Below are 24,540 nucleotides of genomic sequence, written 5' to 3' on the forward strand. Positions count from 1 at the left end.
GTCTTATTCCCAATTTGTAATTGCTTTTTTAAAAGAATTTTAAAGGAATTTTGAAGGGCCTGAGGAACTGACACTGAATCTAATTTTCCTTGAAATTAAAATAGAATGATATAAAAGTTTGGGCCAAGCTCATCCATCTTTGCCAAACGCTTCCCATCCCACAAAAGGTTGTTCCTTCCTATTGCAGGTCCTTAGCTGCAGTATAGTGATGAAGGCATTAATGTACTTAACAGAATAACAGAGTTGTGAGGGACCTATGGCATGCGTGCCAAAAGTGGCATGCTTAGCCATATCGGTGGGGACACGAGCTCAGCTCCGGCGTGCATGTGCGCACCGGCCAGCTGATTTTCGGGCCTTCTAGGCCCACTGGAAGTAGGGAAACAGGCTGTTTACTGCCTCCAGAGGGCCTCGGAGGGTGGTGAGGAAGGCCCGTTTTTTGCTCTTCCCCAGCCTCTAGAGCCTTTCTAGGAGCTTGGGGAGGGCAAAAATGGCCTTCCCCACCACCACCCCAGAGGCCCTCGGCAAACGGGCCGTTTCCGGCCTCCGGGGGGAGGTGAGGAAGGCCGTTTTTGCCCTCCCCAAGCTCCTAGAAAGGCTCTAGAGGCTGGGGAAGAGCAAAAAACAGGCCTACCGGGCCCACCGCACCATCGCGTACCAGGAGCAGAGGGGGTCGTGCATGCATGCGTGGGAGCGGGGCTCATAGAATTATGAGTGTGGGCACATGTGCGCGTGACACACACTCTGCTCCTGGCACACGATGGCAAAAAGGTTAGCCATCACTGCTCTATACCATTCTGGACAAATGGTTATCCAATCTCTTCTTAAAAGCCTCCAGTAATGAAGCACCCACAACTTCTGGTGGCAAGTTGTTCCACTGATTAATTGTTCTCACTGTCAGGAAATTTCTCCTTAGTTCTAGGTTGCTTCTCTCCTTGATTAGTTTCCATCCATCCATTCTTCTCCTGCCTTCAGGTGCTTTGGAGGATAGGTTGACCCCCCCCTTCTCTATGGCAGCCCCTCAAATATTGGAAGACTGCTATCACGTCTCCCCTTGTCCTTCTTTTCATTAAACTAGACATATCCAAATCTTGCAACCCTTCTTTGAATGTTTTAGCCTCCAGCCCCTTAATCATCAATGTCATACGCAGAGAGGTTTTCCCCTTTGAATTATAGCTCAGCTTTTCACAATCTGGGACAGACGGAAAGGCACAAAGTTCAAAATTTTGAATTTCAGGATTGTTCGATCTCAAAAAATAATAATAATCTGTTTATGCCTTTTGGAGGGGCAGTGGGCTTGAATGAGGGGGGAGTGTTGGCTGCCGTGATGAACCTCTCTGGTGAACCGAAGTGATTCTCAACAGTTCAGTCCTTCGGGAGAAGGGCGGTATATAAATTGGAATAAATAAATAAACAAACAAACAAACAGTAAAAGCAGAGCATAGATTGGATTTATTGCTGGCCTATAATCGCAGGCAAAATTTCATATCCAGGTAGTCCTCGATTTACAACAATTCATTTAGTGACCGTTCAAACGTGGTGGTGTGTGGTGGCCTAGAGGCGGAGCTTTCGCCTGATAATCTGTGGGTTCGATCCTAGGTAGAGGCAGATATTTCTCTCTCTGGGCACCATGAGAATATATCTGCAGAACAAAACTCCGCCTTGGCAACAGGAAAGGCATCCGGCCATTAAAACACTTTGCTAGCTCCATTCAGTTGCCCAGACTCCACCTCTTAAGGGATTATGGGGTTGTTAAATGAAGATGATTTAATGACCGTTCAAAGTTACAACAGCGCTGAACAAAGTGACTTATAACCGTTTTTCACACTTAACGACCGTTGCAGCATTCCCCGTGGTCATGTGATCCGGATTCAGATACTTGGCAATTGACTTGTATTGATGACGATCGCAGTGTCGTAAAAGGTCGTAAAATGGGGGCAAAGTTCGCTTAAGGAATGTCTCACTTAGCAACCTGAAATTTTGGGCTCAATTGTGGTCGTACGTACATCGAGGACTATCTGTAGATTATCTCCCAGCTACAGAGATGAAATTAAATGAAAACTGTAGGAATGGTGTTGGCAAGGTGAGATCAGAGATATAAGTCGAGAAAATGTTTCGATAATGAGGTCTAGAGCCTTGATATTTAATAAAATCAGGTTAGTTCTTTCCCGTGGAAATTTTTCATTCTTTTCCTCCAATGGAGGAAAGACAAAAAAAAAATGGTTTAAGATTCCTATCATGTTGCAGTTCCTTTATTTTATTTCAATTGGAAAGAAAGTGGTTAGCATAAATCAAAATAATTGGTCTTAAAGGCAAAGAGAAAATTAAACTAAAAGTAATAAACCAGCAGTAACTTGCAAAAAAGCATGTTAGTTGTTTGCAAACACAGGATATAGGCCACAAGGGAAAGCAAAGCACGAAAGAAAAGATTACAGCCAATATTTTCTCACTGGGAGCAAAGCTCAATTTATTTAGGACTGCCCCAATGTGATTTGAAATTTTTTTTAAAAAAACAGCATCATTAAAACCCTGACAACGAGCCTGCTAATTTTCTTCACTACATCTTGGTAGCTATAATAATTATGAAGTAATTAGAACTGATTATAAATGATAAATATTGTAATGTTGATAATTACTTACACAATAATAAAGGCAGGGTAAAAGACAGCCGGTTTGGTCTAAGGCAGTGATGACTAACCTTTTTGCTGTCGCGTGCCAAAAACGGGGGGAGTGTGGAGGGGTCACGCGTGCGCATGCCCACACCCTTAATTCAATGCGCCCTGCCTCCCCGCGCTTTTGGCACGTGATGGCTCAGTGGGCCCATTTTTTTGCCCTCCCCAGGCTCCAGAAGCCTTCTTGGAGCCTGGGGAGGGCAAAAACGGCCTTCCCCACCATCCCCAGAGGCCCTCCGGAGGCGAGAAACGGCCCATTCCCCACTTCTGGGACCGGAAGGCCTGTTTTTTGCCCTCCCCAGGCTCCAGAGGCTTTCTAGGAAGCTGGGGAGGGTGAAAACAGCCTTCCCCAGGGCCTCAGAGGCCCTCCAGAGGCCGGAAACGGCCCATTTCCCGACTTCCAGTGGGCCTGGAAGGCCCGAAAATCAGCTGGCCGGCACGCACATGCGCGCTGGAGCTGAGCTAGGGCAATGCTTGCGTGCCCACAGATATGGCTCCGTATGCCACCTGTGGCACGCGTGCCATAGGTTCGCCATCACGGGTTTAAGGCTTAAAGCACCAGGCTAGAAACCAGGAGATGGTGAGTTCTAGTCCCATGTTAGCCATGAAAGCTGGCTGGGTGACTTTGAGCCAATCATCAGGAGACGGTGAGTTTTAGTCCCGCCTTAGGCATGAAAGCTGGCTGGGTGACTTTGGGCCAATCACCAGGAGAAGGTGAATTCTAGTCCCGCTTACCTATGAAAGCCACCTGGGTGACTTTGGGCCAATCACCAGGAGACTGGGAGTTCTAGTCCCGCCTTCGGCATGGAAGCCAGCGAGGTGATTTTGGGCCAATCACCAGGAGACGGTAGATTCTAGTCCCGCCTTAGCTACCAAAGCCACTGGGTGACTTTGGCCCCATCACTCTCTCAATCCAGCCCACCTCACAGGGTTGTTGTGGGGAAAACAGAAGGAGAAAGGAATATTACGTACGTTCGCCTCCTTGAGTTATTTATAAAAGCGACACAGGCGGAATATAAATCCCTAAATAAAATAAAATAACCTAATAAAGAAATAAAAACAAGGGCGAGACCTAACGAAGCTTTCCTTGGTTCCCTCCCTCAACCTTTCCCTCCTGCCTTCCTTCCTGTCGCGCCCCCGAAATCTCTCAAGAGCTCTGGAAGAAGACGCCAGACTGGAACGAGGCTTACAGCAAAGACGTCACAAGATGAGTCGGCGGGAAAAGTGCCGCGTCAGCTGAGAAGGGCTCCTGCCTTCGTCTCCGACACCCACCCTGCAGTGTGGGGTTTCCCGAACCGCCACCGACCTTTCGCCTTCCGATGCTGCTTCTGGCTTGCTGCGCTCTGTTCATGCCCAGGAGAAAGTCTCTGTGGACTTTTCCCCACTTTTGAAGGGCATAAATTAAGATGCACTTAATATTTTTCTTTTTTTTTTTTTTAAACCCTCTGGGGGGGGAAAAAAAAACAAACTTTTGATAGGGATTTTTCTCTCGATCTGGGGGAGATATTTGCAATGATCTGCTTTAGAAACTTATTTATTGGTTTGCGTGTGTGCGTGTGTTTGCCTTGCCTGCCTGTGTGCATGCCAGGAGGTTCTGAGTTCGAAAACGGGTTCTGAGTTTTTGCCAGAAGCCGCCTTTTACTTTTTGAATGTTTTTCTTTTTTAAAAAAAAAAAAAAACAACAATCCACGCTTGATGGTACCAAAGCCACCGAGTGCCTTAAATGCTTCTAGTGCCAAACGGAATGACGGGCAAAGCTTAACGCCCATCTCTTCCTGAAATTCGAGCTCCTGAGTATTTGCACTAAATTTGTACTGGACTTCGGAATAAATTGTTTTGAAAATACGAACAACAGGTGAGTGATGCAAAGAGCCGGAAGGGAAGAGCATCAGTGGTGGGTTTCAATTTTTTTTGTACTACCGGTTCTGTGGGTGTGGCTTGGTGGGTGTGGCAGGGGAAGGGTACTGTAAAATCTCCATTCCCACCCCACTCCGGGGGAAGGATCCTGCAAAATCCCCATTTCCTCCCGATCAGCTGGGATTTGGGAGGCAGAGAAAATAGATGGGGGCGGGGCCAGTCAGAATTTTTACTACCGGTAATGTGGGTGTGGCTTGGTGGGCATGGCATGGATTAGTGGGCGTGGCAAGGGAAGGATACTGCAAAATCTCCATTCCCACCCCACTCCAGGGGAAGGATACTACAAAATCCCCATTCCCTCCCCATCAGCTGGGACTCAGGAGGCAGAGAAGAGATGGGGGCGGGGCCAGTTAGAATTTTTACTACCAGTTCTCCGAACTACTCAAAATTTCTACTACCGGTTCTCCAGAACTGGTTAGAACCTGCTGAAACCCACTTCTGGAAGGCGTGGATTCATTCACAGCACGGATTCAATCCTAATACAGTACAGGTTAGTCCTTGAGTTACAATTACTCATTTAACGACCAAAGTTACAATGGGACTGGGAAAAAAAAGCTACAGCTAATCCCTGACCACAATCGAGCCCAAAATTTCTGTTGCTTAAGTGAGTTTTGTCCCATTTTACCTTCTTTCTTGCCATGGTTGCTGATTGAATCATTCCAGTTAGAATAGAATAACAGAGTTAGAAGGGGCCTTGGAGGTCTTCTAGTCCAACCCCCTGCTTAGGCAGGAAACCCTACCCCACTTCAGACAAATGGTTATCCAATTTTTTTCTTAAAAATTTCCAGTGTTACAGCATTCACAACTTCTGGTGGCAAGTTGTTCCACTGGTTAATTGTTCTCACTGTCGGGAAATTTCTCCTTAGTTCTAAGTTGCTTCTCTCCTTCATTAGTTTCCACCCATTGCTTCTTGTTCTACCTTCAGGTGCTTTGCAGAATAGCTTCACTCCCTCTTATTTGTGGCAGCCCCTGAGTGGTTTACTTAGTAACGGGATTGTTAAGTGAATCTGGCTTCTCCATTCACTTTGCTTGTCAGAAGGTCCTGGACTTACAGCAGTTCGTTCAAAGTTACAACAGCGCTGTAAAAAATGTAACGTACGCTTTTCACACTTAATGACTGTTCCAGCATCCCCATTGTCACGTGATCAAAATTCAGATGCTTAGCAACTGACTCGCATTTATGACGATTGCACTGTCCCCGGGGTCAGTGGGATCACCGTTTGAGAAACAAAGTTAATGGGAAATCCGGATTCACTTCACCCTGTTAATAACTTAAACTGCAGTGATTCACTTAACAACTGCGGCATAAAATGGAATAAAAACCCGCTTAATGAATGTTTCACTTAGCGACAGAAGTTGGGGCTCGATTGCAGTCATAAGTCGAGGATTACGTGTATTGGGAGAGATTTCGGAGTGCGGTGAATGTATGGTGAGGGGTACACATTAAGGGGCACCCCTTTCAGTTAAAGTTTTTGGGGAGCAGGGTTCGAGATTGGAGGTCAATGCAAGTTGATCCCTGGTCACGATTCCCACACGATCATCAGCCTCCAATATCGGTCTGCGGGACGGAGCAAAGAAACGGATGAGAGCACGGATTTCTTGCAGCCGGTAAATTGTTTCCAGGGTCACGAGCATGGCTAGCAAACCGGTAAGTAGGTAGCCTATAAAAGGGAGAAAAGAAGATAAAAGTGACTTTTCAAATTAACCTGATAGAATTAACCAGTGGAACAGCTTGCCACCAGAAGTTGTCACGACTTCATCCCTGGAGGTTTTCAAAAAGAGACTGGACAACCGTTTGTCCAGAACGGTTATAAAGCAGGGATTGTACAACCTTGGCAACTTTAAAGACTGGCGGACTTCAACTCCCAGAATTCCCCAGACATTTCCTATGGCTGGGGAATTCTGGGAGTTGAGGTCCACCAGTCTAAAGACTGGTTGCCCAAGTTGGAAGCTTTTTGGCTGGGGAATTCTGGGGGTTGAACTCCACAAAGTTGCCAAGGTTGGACACTCGTGAAAGGTCTGTGATTGAGCAGGGGGTTGGACTAGAAGACCTCCAAGAGCCCTTCCAACACTTGGATTCTATGATTCTGTATCATAGATACTATAGACAGCAGATAGATAGATAGATAGATAGATAGATAGATAGATAGATAGATAGATAGATAGATAGATAGATGGATATTGATACAGTAGAGAGAGATGATGGATGGATGGATGGATACGGTAGACAGAAACGGTAGAGAGAGATGATGGATGAATGGAGAGATATGGTAGACATACGGTAGAGAGAGAGACAGAGAGATGGGCTTCAAAAATTTTAGCAAGAGGTTCTCTGCATGGTTGCTGGGTGGGCGTGGCCTTATCAGCCTCCTGCACCATGGGGGGGGGGGCTTTTTGCCCTCCCCGGGCTCCAGGGGATTTCCTTGAGCCTCCGGGAGGGTGAAAACAGCTTTCCCAGGCTCTGGAGGCTGGAAACAGGCCTTCCCAAACTTCTGGTAGGCCGGTTTTTCGCCCTCCCCGAGTCTCCGCACACGCCCTGCACTTACCTGCATCCAAAATGGACCGCATGGGGACTCTGGGGAGGGGCAGGGCAGGGTGGGCGGGGCCAGCCAGGAGTGGGATTTGGGAGTTCTCCGAACTGCACAGAATCTTAGCTAGAGATTCTTCCGAACCTCCAGCAACCCACCCCTATGGACAGATAGAATAACTTTATTGGCACTTTGAATGATAAGTGACTGTAAGGAAAGATAGAAGGAGGACAGACAGACCAACGGAAAGAGATGGATAAAACACAACAGCTCGTTTCCCGGAGTTGTGGTTGCACCATCCCTGGAGGCTTCAAGAAAAGATTGGACAACCATCCAAAAGGAATAATGGATGGAAACTGACCAAGGAGAGATTCAACCTGGAAATGAGAAATTTTCTGACAGTGAGAAACTTGTCTCATTGGGTCTCCAGCTTGGGTGGTGGGTTTGACTAGATGACCTCCAAGGTCCCATCATGATTGAACAGAAAAGGGTATTGGAATCGCAACTGGCGGATTATATAATTATAACAGATTATAAAACCTTAATAAGGCCACATCTAGAATCCTGCATCCAGTTGTGTTCACCACACTATAAAAAAAGATTTGGAGACTAGAAAGAGTGCAGAGAAGAGCAACAAAGAGGATTAGGGGACTGGAGGTTAAAACAGACGATGGACGGTTGCAGGAGTTGGGGTATGTCTAGTCTAGTGAAGAGAAGGACCAGGGGAGACAGGAGAGCATCTTTCAATATTTGAGGGGCTGCCCAAGAGAGGAGGAAGGGAGTCCAGCTATTTTCCAAAGCACCTGAAGGCCAGACAAGGAAGAATGGATGGAAACTGATCAAGGGGAGATTCAACCTGGAAATAAGGAGAAATTTCCTGACAGTGAGAGCAATCAACCCATGGAACAGAAGTTGCCTTCAGAAGTTGTGGGAGCTTCATCGCTGGAAGCTTTCAAGAAGAGACTGGACTGCCATCTGTCAGAAATGGTGTAGGCAGGGTCTCCTGCTTGGGCAGGGGGTTGGACTAGATGACCTACAAGGTCCCTTCCAACTCTGTTAAATCTGTTAAATGTCTCCATTCTCCTCTTCACTGCAATTCTGCTTCCTGGACCTTGGTGGTCCTCCAAGCCGAATGAGCCAACAGCAAAGGGGGAAAAAAACATCATTTAAGGGACTCTTGTGACATCGGTTCCTGGCGGCCAACCCTCCCATTTTAACTTCACGATGACTTACACGTGATGCTCAATTCGTAAAACCTGTGTAGCGACGGGGGAGACACGACGCGGGGTACGAAATCCCCCAGGCCGATGGTGCTGAGCGAGATGAAGCAGAAGTAGACGGACTCCAGAAAGGTCCAGTTGTCCTTCAAGATCCAGAAACAGACGGCCGGGATGACGATGAAGAGGCTCACGGTGGCCATCGCCATCCCCACGGAGTGTCCTAAGGCCACACGCCCCCGTGGGAAGCCCCAGCGGCTGTGAATGTATTGCACCGGCCGGTACGTTAGGATGGGCAACAGGCCGCGGAGTAAACATCGGACGAACAATATGGTCACCGGGATGCCCACAAAGCAATAAAGGATGCTGATAATTTTGCCCCAGTCCGAGAGAGGAACCAAGTTTCCATAACCTAGAATCAAGAAGCAACGGAGAGGATTAAAAGCCTGGAAGCTAAAACTCTGCAACGAATGATTGAGGGAATTACGTAGTCTACTTTTCAGGGGTCTCTCCACCAAGTTGGCAACTTTTAAGACTTTGTGGACTTTGTAGCTGGCTGGGAAACTCTGGGAGTAGAAGTCTTTAAAAGTTGCCCAACTTTTGGAGAGTCCTGGTTTAGTTGAACGAAGAGGAGGATTGGGGGGGGGGAGGTAATAACTGTATTCCAGTACTTTGAGGGGCTGTCACAGAGAAGAGGGGGTATTGGACTAGAAGACCTCTAAGGTCCCTTCCAACTATCCTGTCCTGTGCTGTTATTCCCTTCTTTTCTTTTCTCTTCCATCCCATCCTCCTTTCCTTTTCCTTTCTTCCCTTCCCTCTCTTTTTCCTTTTCTTTCCTTTTTCCTCTCCTTCTTTTTCCTTTCCTTTCTCTTTCTTTTTCCTTCCCTTCCATCTCTCTTTTTCTTTTCCTTTTTCCTTTCCTTTCTCTCTCTTAATTTTCCTTTCCTTTTTCCTTTCCCTCTTTCTTTTTCCTTCCCTTCCGTCTTTCTTTTTCCTTTCCCTCTTTCTTTTTCCTTTCCTTTCCTTCCTTTCCCTTTCTTTTTCCTTCCCTTCCCTTCCATCTCTTTCTTTTTCTTTTCCTTTTTCCTTTCTCTCTCTCTTAATTTTCCTTTCCTTTTTCCTTTCCCTCTTTCTTTTTCCTTCCCTTCCGTCTTTCTTTTTCCTTTCCCTCTTTCTTTTTCCTTTCCTTTCCTTCCTTTCCCTTTCTTCTTCCTTCCCTTCCGTCTCTTTCTTTTTCCTTTCTTTTTTCTTTTCCTTTCCTTTCCTTTTTCTTTTCCTTTCCTTTCTTTTTTCTTTTCCTTTCCTTTCCCTCTTTTTCCTTTCCTTTCCTTTCCTTCCTTTCCCTCTCTTTCTTTTTCCTTTCCTTTCCTTTCCCTCTTTTTCCTTTCTTTTCCTTTTCCTCTTTTTGCTTTCCTTTCCTTTGGAACCTCTTTCCTGATAGGGCTATAGGAGTGTCAAAGGAGCAAATTATACTCAACGGTTCCCCACCAGGAAAATCACAATGGATTTAGTTCTTAAGGCCTGGTGCAATTTGATGTTCTTTGCCATGGCTAAATGCCAGAAATTTACTTCGCTTCTCCCAAAAATAATAATAGAGGGACAGTATGCCAAGCGGGCCTCGGTGACCTTCAACAGAATCTGCCCCCGTGTGCAATAGCAAATAAAAATGGCTTCCCAATTCACTAAGTTGGGCTGAAACACAGCTTGTAAAGCTAGAGCTACGATAATCCTCCACTTATAACCACAACTGACCTTAAAATACTTGTTACTAAGCAAGACAGTCGATAAGTGAGTTTTGCCCCATTTTACGACTTTCCTTGCCACAATTATTAGGTCGAATCCCTGCAGGTGTCAAGTTAGAAACCCGGTTGTGAAGTGAATCTGGCTTCCCCGTTGACTTTGCTTGTCAGAAGGTTGCAAAATGGGATCACATGACTGCAACCGTCATAAATACGAGTCAGTTGCCAAGTGCTTGAATTTTGATCACACGATCATGGGGGATGCTGCATAACAGTCGTAAGTGTGAGGACCGGTCCTAAGTCAATTTTTTCAGTGCTGCTACAACTTCAAACGGTCACTAAATGAATGGCTGCAGGTCAAGGACCAGCTGTGTCTCAAGCTGGCATTTAATGCCAAGTGCCACACCTGAGAAGAAAGATGGCATCTGACGTTGGCCATCTTTAGCAGAAATAATTCCAGACAAGGACATCCTATTCTTTTTTTTTTTTCATTTTGAACCTGTGAATTTCTCAATTTTGATGGGGATGGCAACAGATAGAATGCAGTTGGTGCCTACTGCAAAGTAACTGCTTTAATGCGAAAATCTCTTTAGAATTGAAGAGAATTAGAAGAGAAAAGAAATAGAAAAGAAGAGAAGAGAATTAGAATAGAATAGAAATAGAAATAGAATAGAATATTATTATAGAATAGAATAGAATAGAAATAATAGAAACAGAAATATAGAATAGAATAGAAATAGAATAGAATATTAAAGAATAGAAATAGAATATTATAGAATAGAAATAGAAATAATAGAAACAGAAATATCGAAATAGAATAGAATATTATTATAGAATAGAATAGAAATAGAAATAATAGAAACAAATATAGAAATAGAATAGAATATTATAGAATAGAAATAGAATATTATAGAATAGACCAGAAATAGAAATAATAAGAAACAAATATAGAAATAGAAATAGAATAGAATATTATAGAATAGAATAGAATATTATAGAATAGAATAGAAATAGAATAGAAATAGAAATAATAGAAACAAATATAGAAATAGAAATAGAATTGAATATTATAGAATAGAATAGAAATAGAATAGAATATTATAGAATAGAATAGAAATAGAAACAGAAATATAGAAATAGAATAGAATATTATTATAGAATATAATAGAAATAATAGAAATAGAATAGAATATTATTATAGAATAGAATAGAAATAGAATATTATTATAGAATAGAAACAATAGAAATAGAATATTATTATAGAATAGAAATAGAAATAATAGAAACAAATATAGAAATAGAATAGAATATTATTATAGAATAGAATAGAAATAGAATAGAATATTAGAATAGAAATAGAATAGAATATTATTATAGAATAGAATAGAAATAGAATATTATAATAGAATAGAAATAGAATAGAAATACAATATTATTATAGAATAGAATATAGTAGAAATAATAGAAATAGAATAGAATATTCTTATAGAATAGACTAGAAATAGAAATAATAGAAACAGAAATATAGAAATAGAAATATAATATAATATTATTATAGAATAGAATAGAAATAGAAATAATAGAAATAGAATAGAATATTCTTATAGAATAGACTAGAAATAGAAATATAATATAATATTATTATAGAATAGAATAGAATAGAAATAGAAATAATAGAAATAGAATAGAATATTCTTATAGAATAGACTAGAAATAGAAATAATAGAAACAGAAATATAGAAATAGAAATATAATATAATATTATTATAGAATAGAATAGAATAGAAATAGAAATAATAGAAACAGAAATACAGAAATAGAAATAGAATAGAATATTCTAGAATAGAATATGGCACCCGCCATCTGGAACGACCTCCCCCTCCCCCCCCCCCCCCCCCCAAGATACGGAGGATCCCGGATCTGCGCGCTTTCCGCCATGCCCTCAAAACACTCCTATTCCAGCAGGCCTGGCCTCACCTCTCTCTTAAACTGTTTTTTAAATTTTTTTAAATTTGTCTTATAAATTCGGGGTGTTTTAAATTTTGTTTTCTGGGCCAAATTATTTCACTGTATTTTAATTGGTTTTTTAACATTCGTATTATAGGTATTATATCTTTTGGCCGTTCACCGCCCTGAGGCCTTCGGGAGTGTAGGGCGGTATACAAATTCTATTATTATTATTATTATTATTATTATTATTATTATTATTATTATTATTATTATTATTATTAATAATAATAATAATAATAATAATAATAATAATAATAATAATAATAATAATAATAATAATAATAATAATAATAATAATAATAATAGAACTGTCCTGCGCAGACCCATCTTGGCTGGGGTTGGACTAGATGACCTCCGAGGTCCCTTCCAACTGTTATCACCTGTCCTGCGCAGACCCAACCTAGGGCTGCCTCCGTTCCCGCCTTCCCCGCCCTTTTTTTTTTTTTTTTTTGCCCCCCCCCCCACCAAGCAAGCTGACCCGAGCGGAGGGCAGACGCGTGTCAGGCGCGCGTCGTGGGAAGGCAGGCGCTCACCGGTGGTGGTGAGGGCGCTGGCGGCGAAGAAGAGCGCCGAGGTGAACTCCCAGGCGGGGTCCGCCGAGCCGTTGCCCAGGACGGAGGCGCCGTAGCCCCGGGCGGCCAGGACTCGCCCCAGCAACCCGGCCAGCTGCTCTTCGGCCAGGCAGGGCCGGTGCTCGGCCAGCAGCGAACCGCGGGAGGCTTGCAAGCCGGCCACCAAGGCGCGCTCGGCGGGCGCCTCCAGGGCTGCGAAGACGGCGGCGCCCAGCAGCAAGAAGAGCCCGTAAGCGGCCAGCAGCAGCCCGAAGCGCCCCGGCCGCCGCTCCATCCAGGTGAGCTGAGCTGGCAGGTGAGCCGCCCCGCCCCTGCAAGCCCCGCCCCCTTTGGGGATGATGGGGGGGGGACTTAAAACTGTTGGAAGTCGAGGATTACCTGTAAGGGGGGGAATGGGAGGCCACGAGGAGATCACACCCCTGGGATGGGAATGCTGCTGCCGCTAGAGGCTCTACGGTCGGCCCTTTGGGGTCCCTGTAGGTGAGTGGGACGCCACTAGGAAATCACGCCTTTCAGAGGAGAATGCTCCTGCTGCTGAAGCTCTACGACTGGCCCTTTTGGGGTCCCTGTAGGTGGGATGGGAGACCACTAGGAAATCACGCCTTTCAGAGGGGAATGCTCCTGCTGCTGGAAGCTCTTGCTTGCCCTTCAGGGTCCCTGTAGGTGGGATGGAAGGCAACTAGGAAATCATGCCTTTCAGATGGGAATGCTCCTGCTGCTGGAAGCTCTATGACTGGCCCTTTTGGGGTCCCTGTAGGTGGGATGGGAGACCACTAGGAGATTATGCCTTTGAGACATGCCCACCCTTTTGGGGTCCCTGTAGGTTGGATGGGAGGCCACTAAGAAATCACGCCTTTCAGATGGGATTGCTCCTGCCGCTGTAGTCTCTTGCCTGTCCTTCAGGATCCCTGTAGGTTGGATGGGAGACCACTAGGAGATCACACCTTTGAGACATGCCTGTCCTTTTGGGGTCCCTGTAGGTTGGATGGGAGACCACTAGGAGATTATGCCTTTGAGACATGCCCGCCCTCTTGGGGTCCCTGTAGGTGGGATGGGAGGCCACTAAGAAATCAGGCCTTTCAGATGGGATTGCTCCCGCCGCTGGAGTCTCTTGCCTGCCCTTCAGGATCCCTGTAGGTGGGATGGGAGGCCACTGAGAAATCACGCCACTGGAGGCTCTCAGGGGCCCTTACTCCTTTGGGGTCCCAGCTGGAAAGAAGAGCCTGGCCTGGGGATGTTGTTCGCGTGGGCCGGCCTACCTTGCAGGCTTGTTGTTGGATGGGGAGGAAAGCAAGAAGGACAGGTTGTTTCTCTATAACCTGTCCATCTCCGGGCTTCAAGGCAAGCTGGCCATTGGACCAAGCCACTGAAGGAACCGTCTCGCCCAAAATACCATTTTTCTTCCTGTACATAATGTGCCAAACCAGTCACGTTTCTATGACTTCAGTCCAATTGCTGACTTTGCTGATGCCCGACATTTATTTATTTCTTTAGCGTCTCAAGCAGCAGAACATAGAATATCAGAGTTCGAAGGGACCTTGGAGGTCTTCTAGTCCAACCCCCCAAAGCAGGAGACCCTCTGCCATTTCAGACCAATGGCTATCCAATCTCTTCTTTAAAAAAACCTCCAGGCATGGAGCGCCCACCACTTCCGGTGGCAAGCTGTTCCAATGGTTAACTGTCCTCCCTGTTAGGCGGTTTCTCCTTAATTCCAAGTTGCTTCTCTCCTTGATTGGTTTCCATCCGTTGCTTCTTGTTGTGCTTTCTGGTGTTTTGGAAAATAATTTGACCAACACCCCCCCCCTTCTTTGTGGCAGCCCCTCGAATCCTGGAACACTTCTATTGGGCGTGTCCCCCCCCATCCCCAATTCTTCTTTTCTCTAGACCAAGGGTCTGCAACCTTAAAACTGAAAGACCCATTTGGACCCATTTCCCACAGAAAAAAAAACACCGGGAGCCACAAAAACCCTTCCCGGGCATGACTATTCCTTGAGCGGCCACAAAACTAGCATATGTAGTTGAATTAAACGTTCTGTTTTCTTCTGAAACTTTTCTTTTCTTGGATTTATCCATGGCTGAAAAGCTCAATAAATCGTGTGCCAGCGGGTGTCGCACATTGGCGGTTGTGACGCATATTTTGAGTGACAGGGAGCCGCAGCAGAGGGGTGAAAGAGCCACATGCGGCTCCAGAGCCACAGGTTGCTAACCCCTGATCTAGACTAGCCAAAGGCAAATCCTGCAATCGTTCTTCCTATGTTTTTAGTCTCCAGGCCTTTAATCGTCTTAGTTGCTCTTCTCTGCACTTTTTCCGAAGTCTCAACATCTTTTTTTTTGTAATGTGGCGACCAAAACTAGACGCAGTATTCCAGCTGGGGTCTTACTAAGGCTTTGTAAAGTGACATGGCATAACATACATGGACTTACAATGTATATTAATATTTCACCTAAATTAAAAACACAGTAAAATATGAAAGTTTTAAAAAAAAAATCTGTATTCAGATACCGATGTCTTGGCCATCTAACCATTGAAGGGGAGCATCTGAAAGAAACCAGAAACTGGACCAGCTGGCCATGATGTGATCTACAGTTCGATGTAGATTCTCGTCTGAAAGGAGTGATTTCCTAGTGGCCTTCCATCCCACCTACAGGCAGTCCTCGACTTACAACACTTTGTTTAGTGACCAAAGTTACAACGGCACCGAAAAAAGTGACTTTGGGCCGTTCTTTCTCACTTAACGACCATTTCAGCGTCCCCGTGGTCAAAATTCAGATGCTTGGTAGCTGACTCATATTTATGACGGTCGCAAGTGTCCCAAGGTCACATGATCCCCACGGGGAAGACAGATTCACTTAAGAGCCTTAAGAAGGAAGAGCCTTCTCTGTGGGGGCACCCGCCCTCTGGAATGAGCTGCCCCCAGGGATACGACTAATCCCGGATCTCCGGACCTTCCGCCGGGCCCTGAAGACGTTTTTATTTCAGCAAGCCGGGCTGGGTTAAAAATTTTTAATTGGTGAATTTTATGGGTAACGGGGTTTTAAATTGGTGAAGCCTAAGATAATTTAATTCTGTTTTAATGCATTTTAATATTTGTATTGTGTGTTTTTAATTTTGGCTGTTCACCGCCCCGAGTCCTTCGGGAGAGGGGGCGGTATAAAAATTTAATAAATAAATAAATAAATAAATAAATAAATAAACCGTGTGACTAACTTAAGAACTGCAGGGATTCACTTAACCACGGTGGCAGGAAAGGTCACAAAACTCACTCAATGACGGTTTCACTTAGCAACAGAAATGTGGGGTTCAATTGTGGTCGTACGTCGAGGACTACCTATATTCGCAGGACCCAGACTTATTTCCTTTTTCTCAAATAGCTAAGGGAAGCTAAATGCTGCCCCCTGCTGTTCCTGCTTTGCCAAAGGCTACCTTCCTGTTAACTTTCTACAACGACCCTATCAGGTAGGGTCCTTCCTGTCTGGACAGAAGTCTTTTTTTTTTTTTTTACTAAACTGTAACTTATCTCGCAAACTCGATGTCAGCTCACAACTCGGTAGTCAATTTAACATCCAGGATCAGAATAATATATTTATAGGAACTTCCTCTCGTCAATGAATTAATTGCTTCATTTCCTTGCAAATATGTTAAGCTGCTCAGCTATGCATTCTCTCCACACACGGCTCAGGGAAGGTGCCCAAAATGTATTCTGGGTGATTTCGTTAGTGTGGGTGTGAAAAATCAGGTGCTTTGGAGAATTGGTCGACCCCTCAAATATTGGAAGACTGGTATCATGTCTCCCCTAGTCCTTCTTTTCATCAAACTCGACATACCCAATTCCAGCAACTGTTCTTTATACGTTTTAGCCTCCAGTCCCCTAATCATCTTTGTTGCTCTTCTCTGAACTTGTTGTGACCTAAGCTTCCTGAGTTATTAAAAAACACGAGTAATCCCAAAAACCTCTTTTATTGCAACAGCTGTGAATTACGTTCATTCATTTTTGCAATTAGTTGCAAAAAGTCCTTCGGGAGAAGTCCTTCAGGATAATCACCAACCTTTATCTCCCTTGACACGCTGCCAAAGCAAGGGGCTGGACTAGAAAACTCTAAAGTCCCTTCCAGCTTTTATTCTATTCTAGTGACAGAATAAGAGTTGGAAGGGACCTTGGAGGTCTTCTAGTCCAACCCCCTGCTTAGGCAGATAACTACACCACTTCAGATAAATGGTTATCCAACATCTTCTTAAAAAGTTCCAGTGTTGGAGCATTCACAACTTCTGGTGGCAAGTTGTTCCACTGGTTAATTGTTCTCATTGTCAGGAAATTTCTCCTTAGTTCTAAGTTGCTTCTCTCCTTGATTAGTTTCCATCCATCCATTCTTCTCCTGCCTTCAGGTGCTTTGGAGAATAGCTTGACTCCCTCTTCTTTGGGGCAGCCCCTAAGATATCGGAACACTGCTATCATGTCTCCCCTGGTCCTTCTTTTCATTAAACGAGACATACCCAGTTCCTGCAACCGTCCATCCTATGTTTTAGCCTCCAGTCCCCTAATCTTCTTTGTTGCTCTTCTTCCTTTGGAAAAAAACATTTTGGGACATCCTGGAAAGTTGTCTAAGAGGAAGATAACCAGCTGCCGTGCAGCACAAAAGCTGAATAAATTAGGAATTTATCAGTTTGTAACCATATCCTTTCCTTTACTCACTCGTGGTAGGAAGACACGTGATCTGCGTTCAGCAGCAAATTTCAACGTATTGCAATGCTTTAGTTTAAGCAGAGGAGGGCAAACCTGCCCCCCCCTCCGAAAAAGTCAGGGATTCCCCTTCCCCCATTCATTTTTGCAAATGGATTCACAGCCTCAGAGGAGAAGTTAAGTCAACCGCACAATTCATTTAAGAACTGCAATGTTTCACTTAACAACCAGGGGAAGAAAAAAGGCCAGAAAATCAAATGGGACAAACTTAACAACGGCCTTGCTTTAAGCAACAAAAATTCCATTTTCCTAATTCTGCATTTTCAGAGATGATTCACTGCAGATAAAGGAGCTAGTCCCTCACGTTTGCCCATACAGGTAAGTCCTTGAATTACGACAAGGGAGCCCAACGTTTCTGTAGTGAAGCGAGACATTGGTTAAGCGAGTCATTGCCCCATTTTACGACCTTTCTTGCCACCGTCGTTAAGCGAACCCCTGCAGTTTGATAAGTCGATCACCCTGGTTGTAAAGTGAATTTGGCTCCCCCCATTGACTTGGCTTGTCAGAAGGTTGCAAAAAGGGGAAATCACATGGCCTTGGGACACAGCAATGGTTGTAAGTATGAAACGGTTGCCAAGCCTCCGAATTTTAATCATGTGAATCATGGGGGAAGCTGCAAAAGTTGCAAGTGTGCAAAACGGCCATAAATCCCTTTTTTTCCAGTGCCGTTGTAACTTGGAATGGTCACTCAATGAAGTCTGTTGCAAGTTTGAGGACTACCAGTATAAGTGGAGGGTGGAATGAGCACAATGTGGCTTTGAAACTACAGTAGTGGCCAAAATTGTGGAAACCTTTTGGGAAAAGTGTATTTTCTAAAACTTAGATAATAACACCACTTTTTTTTTTTTTTTTGAATAGTACCATAAAATTATATATATCAATGGAAAGATAATTTAATCAAGAATGTAATGCAATAACTTTTATGAAGGATTTGCTATTAGAATAGCAGTTACAGTATAAAGAAGAAAAGTGAAACACGTAGAAAAAAACAAGATATACAAAAATCATCACCATGTCAGTTAATCTTTAGTTGGGTAACGTTTAGCATGAATGACGGCCATACAATGTCTTCCCATGGAAACTATTGAAGTAGAATTAAAACATGGTTAGAAGAAAAGCTTCAACAACGTAGGGATTTAAAACCGGAGCTGTTCCTATTGGGTATCCCACCAGAGAAAATTAGTAAAGAAAATATATATTTGATTATACATGTAATAACTGCAGCGAGGATAGTATTTGCGCAAAGATGGCAAGCAGAGAAAATCCCTTCAGAAGGGGAAGCAACCAAGAAAATTTTAGACTGTGCAGAAATGAATAGATTGACTTTGGTAATTAAAGAAAGAGAGGATACAGAATATTTTAAGTTCTGAAGACAATTTTACCATTGGTTAGAGAAGAGATATAGATAAATGTATTAATAGTAAATAAGAGAATGTTATAATAAATGAATTGTGGGGAGAATGTTATAACAAGGGAATGGAAAATATTAAGGAAGGATGAAGATAGGAGGAGCAATAATAATAATAATAAGCCACTGAAGAAACACCAAGATCTGTGAAGGCGAACCTATGGCATGCGTGCCACAGGTGGCACACAAAACCATATCAGTGGGCACATGAGCTCAGCTCTAGCGGGCATGCACGCGCCAGCCAGCTGATTTTCGGGCCTTCTGGGCCCACCAGAAGTAGGGAAACAGGCTGTTTCCGGCTTCCGAGTGGGTGGGGAAGGCCGTTTTCGCTCTCCCCAGGCTCCTAGAGAGGCTCCGGAGCCTGGGGAGAGCAAAAAATGGGCCTACCAGGCCCACTGTGCCATCATGCGCCAGAAGAACAACTGATTATATATTGTGTGTTTGTTTATAAAATAAAAAAAATTGAAAAAAAATATCACCATGTCAGTTAATCCTTAGTTGAGTAGCCTTTAGCATCAATTATGGCCTTACAAGGTCTTCCCATGGAGTGAACCAAGTCTTTTAGTTCTGCAGCTATTATCATATGAAACCAAGATTGAATGATGGCTTCTATTAACTGGGTTTTATTGCTGGATCGCTTCTGACTAACAAAGTTTCTTTAGTCGACTCCATAGATTTTCCATTGGGTGAAGGTCTGGGCTATTCCCAGGCCATTCCAGCAGTAGAATAGGATTATCTTGAAACTCCAGAAAAAAAGTGGTGTTATTAGCCATCAAACCTCAAAAATACATTTTTCCCAAAAGGTTTCCACAATTTTGGCCACTACTATAGATGCCACCCAACTCCACACGCAATGATGCGCAATCACCTCCTTTCCCCCGTTTTTTTTTTTTTTTTTTTTTTGTGTCGCCGATCCGAATGCCCAAACAGACACGTGCGCAGAATGGCAATATCCAGAGGTTTATTTGGTCTCGTTTCACAGGCTCGGGCCGCCCAATGCTGGGACGGTCCTGAACACAGTTGGCTGCCCCCACCCCACCCCCTGCTCACGGGAGTGTGTGCATGCACATACGGAGCAGGGAGTCAGAGCAGAGGGAGCCCGGCACACGTGTGAATAATTTCAAGTAGGGGGGTGGAAAAAAGACACAGTAGAATTGCACACACAAAGTGCTTTGGGAGTGCCTCGGTCGTGCGGGAATTTCCTCTGCTTTTTTCACTTTGGCCTCAAGACGAGGGCTGAGGAGGGGGCTGCACGGACCCCGCCCCCCCCCTTGCCATTTGTTCCCCAGCCCCTTTTTGTCCTTGGCTCTCTTGGTGTGCAAAAAAGACAAACTTTGGGCAAAGGCCTCAATTGGCTGGAATTTTTTTTCGGGGTGGGTGAGTGGGAGGGAATGGGAAGCTAACCAGGACCGTGGAGGGGGGGGCGGTCTCGATCCCGGTGTCGTTTTCCCCCCCACCGACCATGAATGGGGAAGATCTACTGGCGTGGGGGGTAGTGGTAAGGGAGACGAGGCGAGAACCCAGATAGCTGCCTGTAAGGAGGAACCAGGATGGCAACGGGGAAAGGGCACCACAAAGCGAGCCAGCTTAAGTGTTCATTGCATAGTGGAGATGTGGGGAGGAAGTTAGCCCCGCTTTATGTGTCGCCACCGAGCTTCCAGGTTTTGTTTTTTGAAAAATGTCCTTCCCCTGTAGGACAGCAGTCTGTGGTCCTCGGATTTTTGGCCACATGACAGGCCATGATCCCGTCACGTGAAGCCTGGCAGGTGTATTTCTGGAAACAGGGCGTCCCTGGTCATTTGGGGATCGGGGGGCAGGAGGTCTCTCCCCACCAGGACGAGGCTGGCAAATCCTCTTGCGGAGTCGGGAGTGGTCTGGAGGTCCAGCAAACCGGAGGGCTGAGCGTCTCTGGGGCTGCCCGCGTGGGGGTCCCGAGAAAAGGGTCGGCGGGTGCCGGAAAGTCCACCCAGGCGAAGGGATCCGAAGTGGGCGCCCCGAAAGGATTGGTGCTTTCGGGACGGAGTGGTTTGAGCTGACGTGGCCCCAGGCGTGGGGACTGGACCGGGGTGACCGCTGGCGAGGCCCGAGATCCTGACGATACGAAGCTCCAGGGGTCGATCCGGCTGCGGATAGGAGAAGGCCGGGGGCGGGAAATGAGGGTGGGGTGAAGGGAGGGGCGAGGGGAGCGGGGGCTGCGAGGGGAAGACAGCGACGGGAAAGCACCATCTGCAGAAAGAGAGGAAGAGCAAAACTGCAGTTGATCTAGGGAAGACATTCGGGTGCATCTAAGCTACAGATAGGTGGATTTCAACTCCCAGAATCCCCCTCCAGCATGCTTTAAGATGGATGGACTTCAACTCCCAGAATCCCCCAGCCAGCATGCTTTAAGATGGACGGACTGCTGCCACTCACCCCACTTTTGAGCCTTGGGGATCCGGCTTTCCGTGACCTGTGGCACCCTGGGTGACTCTCGTATCCAGAGGGGGGGCAAGGCAGTCCTGTCCCCCACCGAGGCCAGGTCAATGAGGAGATCGGTGGCAGCCTCATCCTTGCAAGGCTCCACCTGGAGAGCAGGAGTGGAGTCTCTTTGGGGAGACAGCTTCTTAGAAGTTGGCCCCTCCATGGGCCCCTCCGGAGAGGGGACCGGCAATTCTCGGCCCAAGCCCAGGGATGCCAGCAAGGCTGAACCCCGGAGTAGAACCCTCTGGATGAGTCGGGGCCCGTTCGGCCTTTCCAGTGTCTGGTCCTCAGTTTCTGCAGAGTTGACGGGAACATCGCCTGGAAAGATGAGACAGCGAGAAAAAAAAAAAAAGTGGCAATTTAAATTAAACTCAAGTTTAAACCCAGATTGGATTGGGTTTCCTCTCGTTAGCCTATAGATTGGGGTCTGTTTCTAAAATATTTAACTCTGCTTTTCAGGCTGAGGGGCTTCCAGAATGAACAAACTAGATTAGGATGCCCTTTTTAATATCTAAAAAAAGGCACAGCATAAAAGAAAAGATAAGGAAGAAAAATAAGACGTTCTGTCTTATTTTTAAAATGGAGAAATGTTAATTTTTTGGCTTGGAATAGAGCCTACATCGCAATATAATAATTGAAAATGACTATTAGGGCATTTTTATATTGTCTCTTTAGGAAGCACAAGGGAGACCTCGATTTACGACGACGGAGCCCCAAATTTCTGTTGTTAAGAGAGGCAGTTGTTAAGCGAGCCTTGCCCTCGTTTTACGAGCTCACTTGCCATGGTTATTAAGCGAACCAGTGCAGTTGTTAAATTAACTTAACACCGTTGTTAAGTGAATCAGGCTTTCCTATTGACTTGGCTTGTCAAAAGGTCGCAAAAGCGGATCACGTGACACATACACACCCCCGGGACGCTGCAACCGTCATAACTACGAATCCGACTGGCCAAGTGTCCGACTTTTGATCACGTGACCATGGGGGGGTAGATGTTGCAATGGTCGTAAGTGTGGAAAAAAATGGTCATAAGTCGCTATTTTTCAGGACTGTTGTTGTAACTTGGAACGGTCCCTAACCGGAACGGTTGTAAGTCGAGGACTACTTGTAATTGCAATGATCAAAAGGAGGGGGAAGAAACTCACCGTTCTGGCTGGACTGAGAATGGAGCTGCGAGTGAGTAGGGGAACCGTCCGATTCTACGTACCACGTGGTCTCCTCTGGCCGTGATCTTCTCCTGCCGTGGAAAGAAACAAGGATCGGGGTGACAATTTTGAAAGCTCTGGGTCTGTAGGAGTCAGCGAATCCACCAAAAATATTCCCGATATTTTATTCTGATGCTTCGTTGTGAGCGGTTAACTTTTAACAGATGAACAGAGTTGGAAGGGACCTTGTAGGTCGTCTAGTCCAACCCCCTGCCCAAGTAGGAGGCCCTACACCATTTCTGACAGATGGCAGTCCAGTCTCTTTTTCAAAGCTTCCAGTGATGATGCTCCCACAACTTCCGAAGGCAGCTTCTGTTCCATGGGTTGATTGTTCTCACTGTCAGAAAAATTATCCTTATTTCTAGGTTGAATCTCTCCTTGATCAGTTTCCATCCATCATTCCTTGTCTGGCCTTCGGGGGCTTTGGGAAATAGCTTGACCCCCTTCCTCCTCTCTGGGGCAGCCCCTCAAATATTGGAAGAGGCTCTCCTGTCTCTCCTGGTCCTTCTCTTCCCTAGACTAGCCAGGCCCAGTTCCTGCAACCGTTCATCGTATGTTTGAGCCTCCAGTCCCCTCATCATCCTGGTTGCTCTTCTCTGCACTTTTTCTAGAATCACATCTTTTTTTATAGTGGTAACCAAAACTGGATGCAGGATTGTAGATGTGCAGGATTTCTTAATCACAGCAATTTTAAGATGTGTGGATTTCGACTCCCAGAATTCCCCAGCCAGCATGGAATTCTGGGAGTTGAAGTCCGCACATCGTAAAATTGCAAAATACAGGTAGTCCTGTAATTTATGACCACAACTGAATCCCAACGTTTATGGTGCTAAGTGAGAAATTTGTTAAGTGAATTTTGCCCCGTTTTACGACTTTTCTGGCCATCGTCGTTAAGCGAATCACTGCAGTTGTTAAGTTAGCCACATGGCCATTAAATGAATCTGGCTTCCCCACTGACTTGACTTGCCGGAAAGTCGTAAACGGGGACCCTGCAACCGTCATAAACATGAAGCCGTTGAATTTTGTAGTGTTGCTACAAAGGTCGTAATTGTGAAAAATGATCATAAGTCACATTTTTCAGTGCCATTGTAACTTCGAACGGTCACTAAAGCGAACTGTTGTAATTTGAGGACTACCTGGGTTCCTTTAAAAAGAAGGAAAAAGAATCACTTTATAAGTAGGCCTTGACTTATGACCGTCATTGAGCTCAGAACTATGGCAGATGTTAAGCAGGTCACCCACATGGTTGCACTGAATCTTTTTTGCGGCCGTTGTTAAGTGAATGTCCCAGTCATTAAATAAACCAGTTTTCTTCAATGGGCTTTTTTTTTTGTTTTTTGGCCAGAAGTAAATGCTGGAAATTTGACCAAACCCGCCCAAAATCACATGACCGCAAGACGCTGCAAATGTAAACGAGAAATTATTGCCAAACGACTCCGATGTGATTACGAGACTTTGTGGGGAGATTTGTCATAACTCTGAACGGTCGTTAAGCGAGGACTACCAATTTTGCTGGGGGGTGAGAATGTCGCAAGACGGGGGACAAACTCCCCCCACTCCACTTACTAAATTGTGCTATGAAAATCCTATTAATTGGTAGAAGGGGATGGCCCAGGGGTGAAATGCTCCCAGTTCGGACCGGATCACTTGATCCGGTAGCGATGGAGGCTAGTGGTTCAGAGAACCGGTAGCAAAAATCCCTGCCCCCCCCCCCATTGCCCAGGTGAGCCGCGCAATCATCAGAGGCTTTTATTTTATTTTTAAAAGCATTTTTTCTACAACCTCTTTGGCCGAAAAAATGCTTTTAAAAGTAAAAAATAAAAGCCTCTGATGATCGTGCGGCTCAGCTGGGATCATCAGAGGCTTTTAAAAGCATTTTTTCTACAACCTCTTTGGCCGAAGAGGTTATAGAAAAAATGTTTTTAAAAGGAAAAAAAAAAAGCCTCTGCCGATCAGGCAAGTCAGCTGGGATCGTCAGAGGCTTTTAAAAGGATTTTTTTTAAAAAAATCCCCACCAAGCCATGCTCACAGAACCGGTAGTAACAAATTTTACATTTCACAACTGGGATGGCCCCGACC

The 24,540-nt window shown here is 45.1% G+C and overlaps 3 protein-coding genes across 3 annotated transcripts in view; 1 reads left to right on the forward strand and 2 right to left on the reverse strand.

Moving 5' to 3' along the window:
* The window catches only part of EHBP1L1 (EH domain binding protein 1 like 1), a 47,008-nt gene extending 42,493 nt beyond the window's left edge, over positions 1 to 4,515 (forward strand). The window contains 1 exon segment of the mRNA XM_070951597.1: positions 3,822 to 4,515. Coding sequence (XP_070807698.1) covers positions 3,822 to 3,909 — 88 coding nt within the window. The 3' untranslated portion in view covers positions 3,910 to 4,515.
* Positions 4,516 to 6,029: 1,514 nt separating this feature from the next.
* Positions 6,030 to 12,926, reverse strand: KCNK7 (potassium two pore domain channel subfamily K member 7). The gene is made up of 3 exons (XM_070951492.1): positions 12,614 to 12,926; positions 8,348 to 8,743; positions 6,030 to 6,247 (listed from the first exon to the last, which is right to left on the reverse strand). The coding sequence occupies exons 1-3, from the start codon at positions 12,924 to 12,926 to the stop codon at positions 6,030 to 6,032; spliced, it is 927 nt and encodes a 308-aa protein (XP_070807593.1).
* A 6,817-nt stretch (positions 12,927 to 19,743) lies between these two features.
* Positions 19,744 to 24,540, reverse strand: part of MAP3K11 (mitogen-activated protein kinase kinase kinase 11) — a 33,864-nt gene continuing 29,067 nt past the window's right edge. The window contains exons 8-10 of the mRNA XM_070951288.1: positions 22,402 to 22,493; positions 21,212 to 21,577; positions 19,744 to 21,025 (exon numbers count right to left, since the gene is read on the reverse strand). Coding sequence (XP_070807389.1) covers positions 20,595 to 21,025; positions 21,212 to 21,577; positions 22,402 to 22,493 — 889 coding nt within the window. The 3' untranslated portion in view covers positions 19,744 to 20,594. The remainder of the gene's footprint in view (positions 21,026 to 21,211; positions 21,578 to 22,401; positions 22,494 to 24,540) is intronic.

The sequence above is a fragment of the Pituophis catenifer genome, unplaced genomic scaffold (genome assembly GCF_029215685.1).
Source record: "Pituophis catenifer annectens isolate HBS135680 unplaced genomic scaffold, rPitCat1.0.hap2 SCAF_10, whole genome shotgun sequence".
Lineage (NCBI taxonomy): Eukaryota > Metazoa > Chordata > Lepidosauria > Squamata > Colubridae > Pituophis > Pituophis catenifer.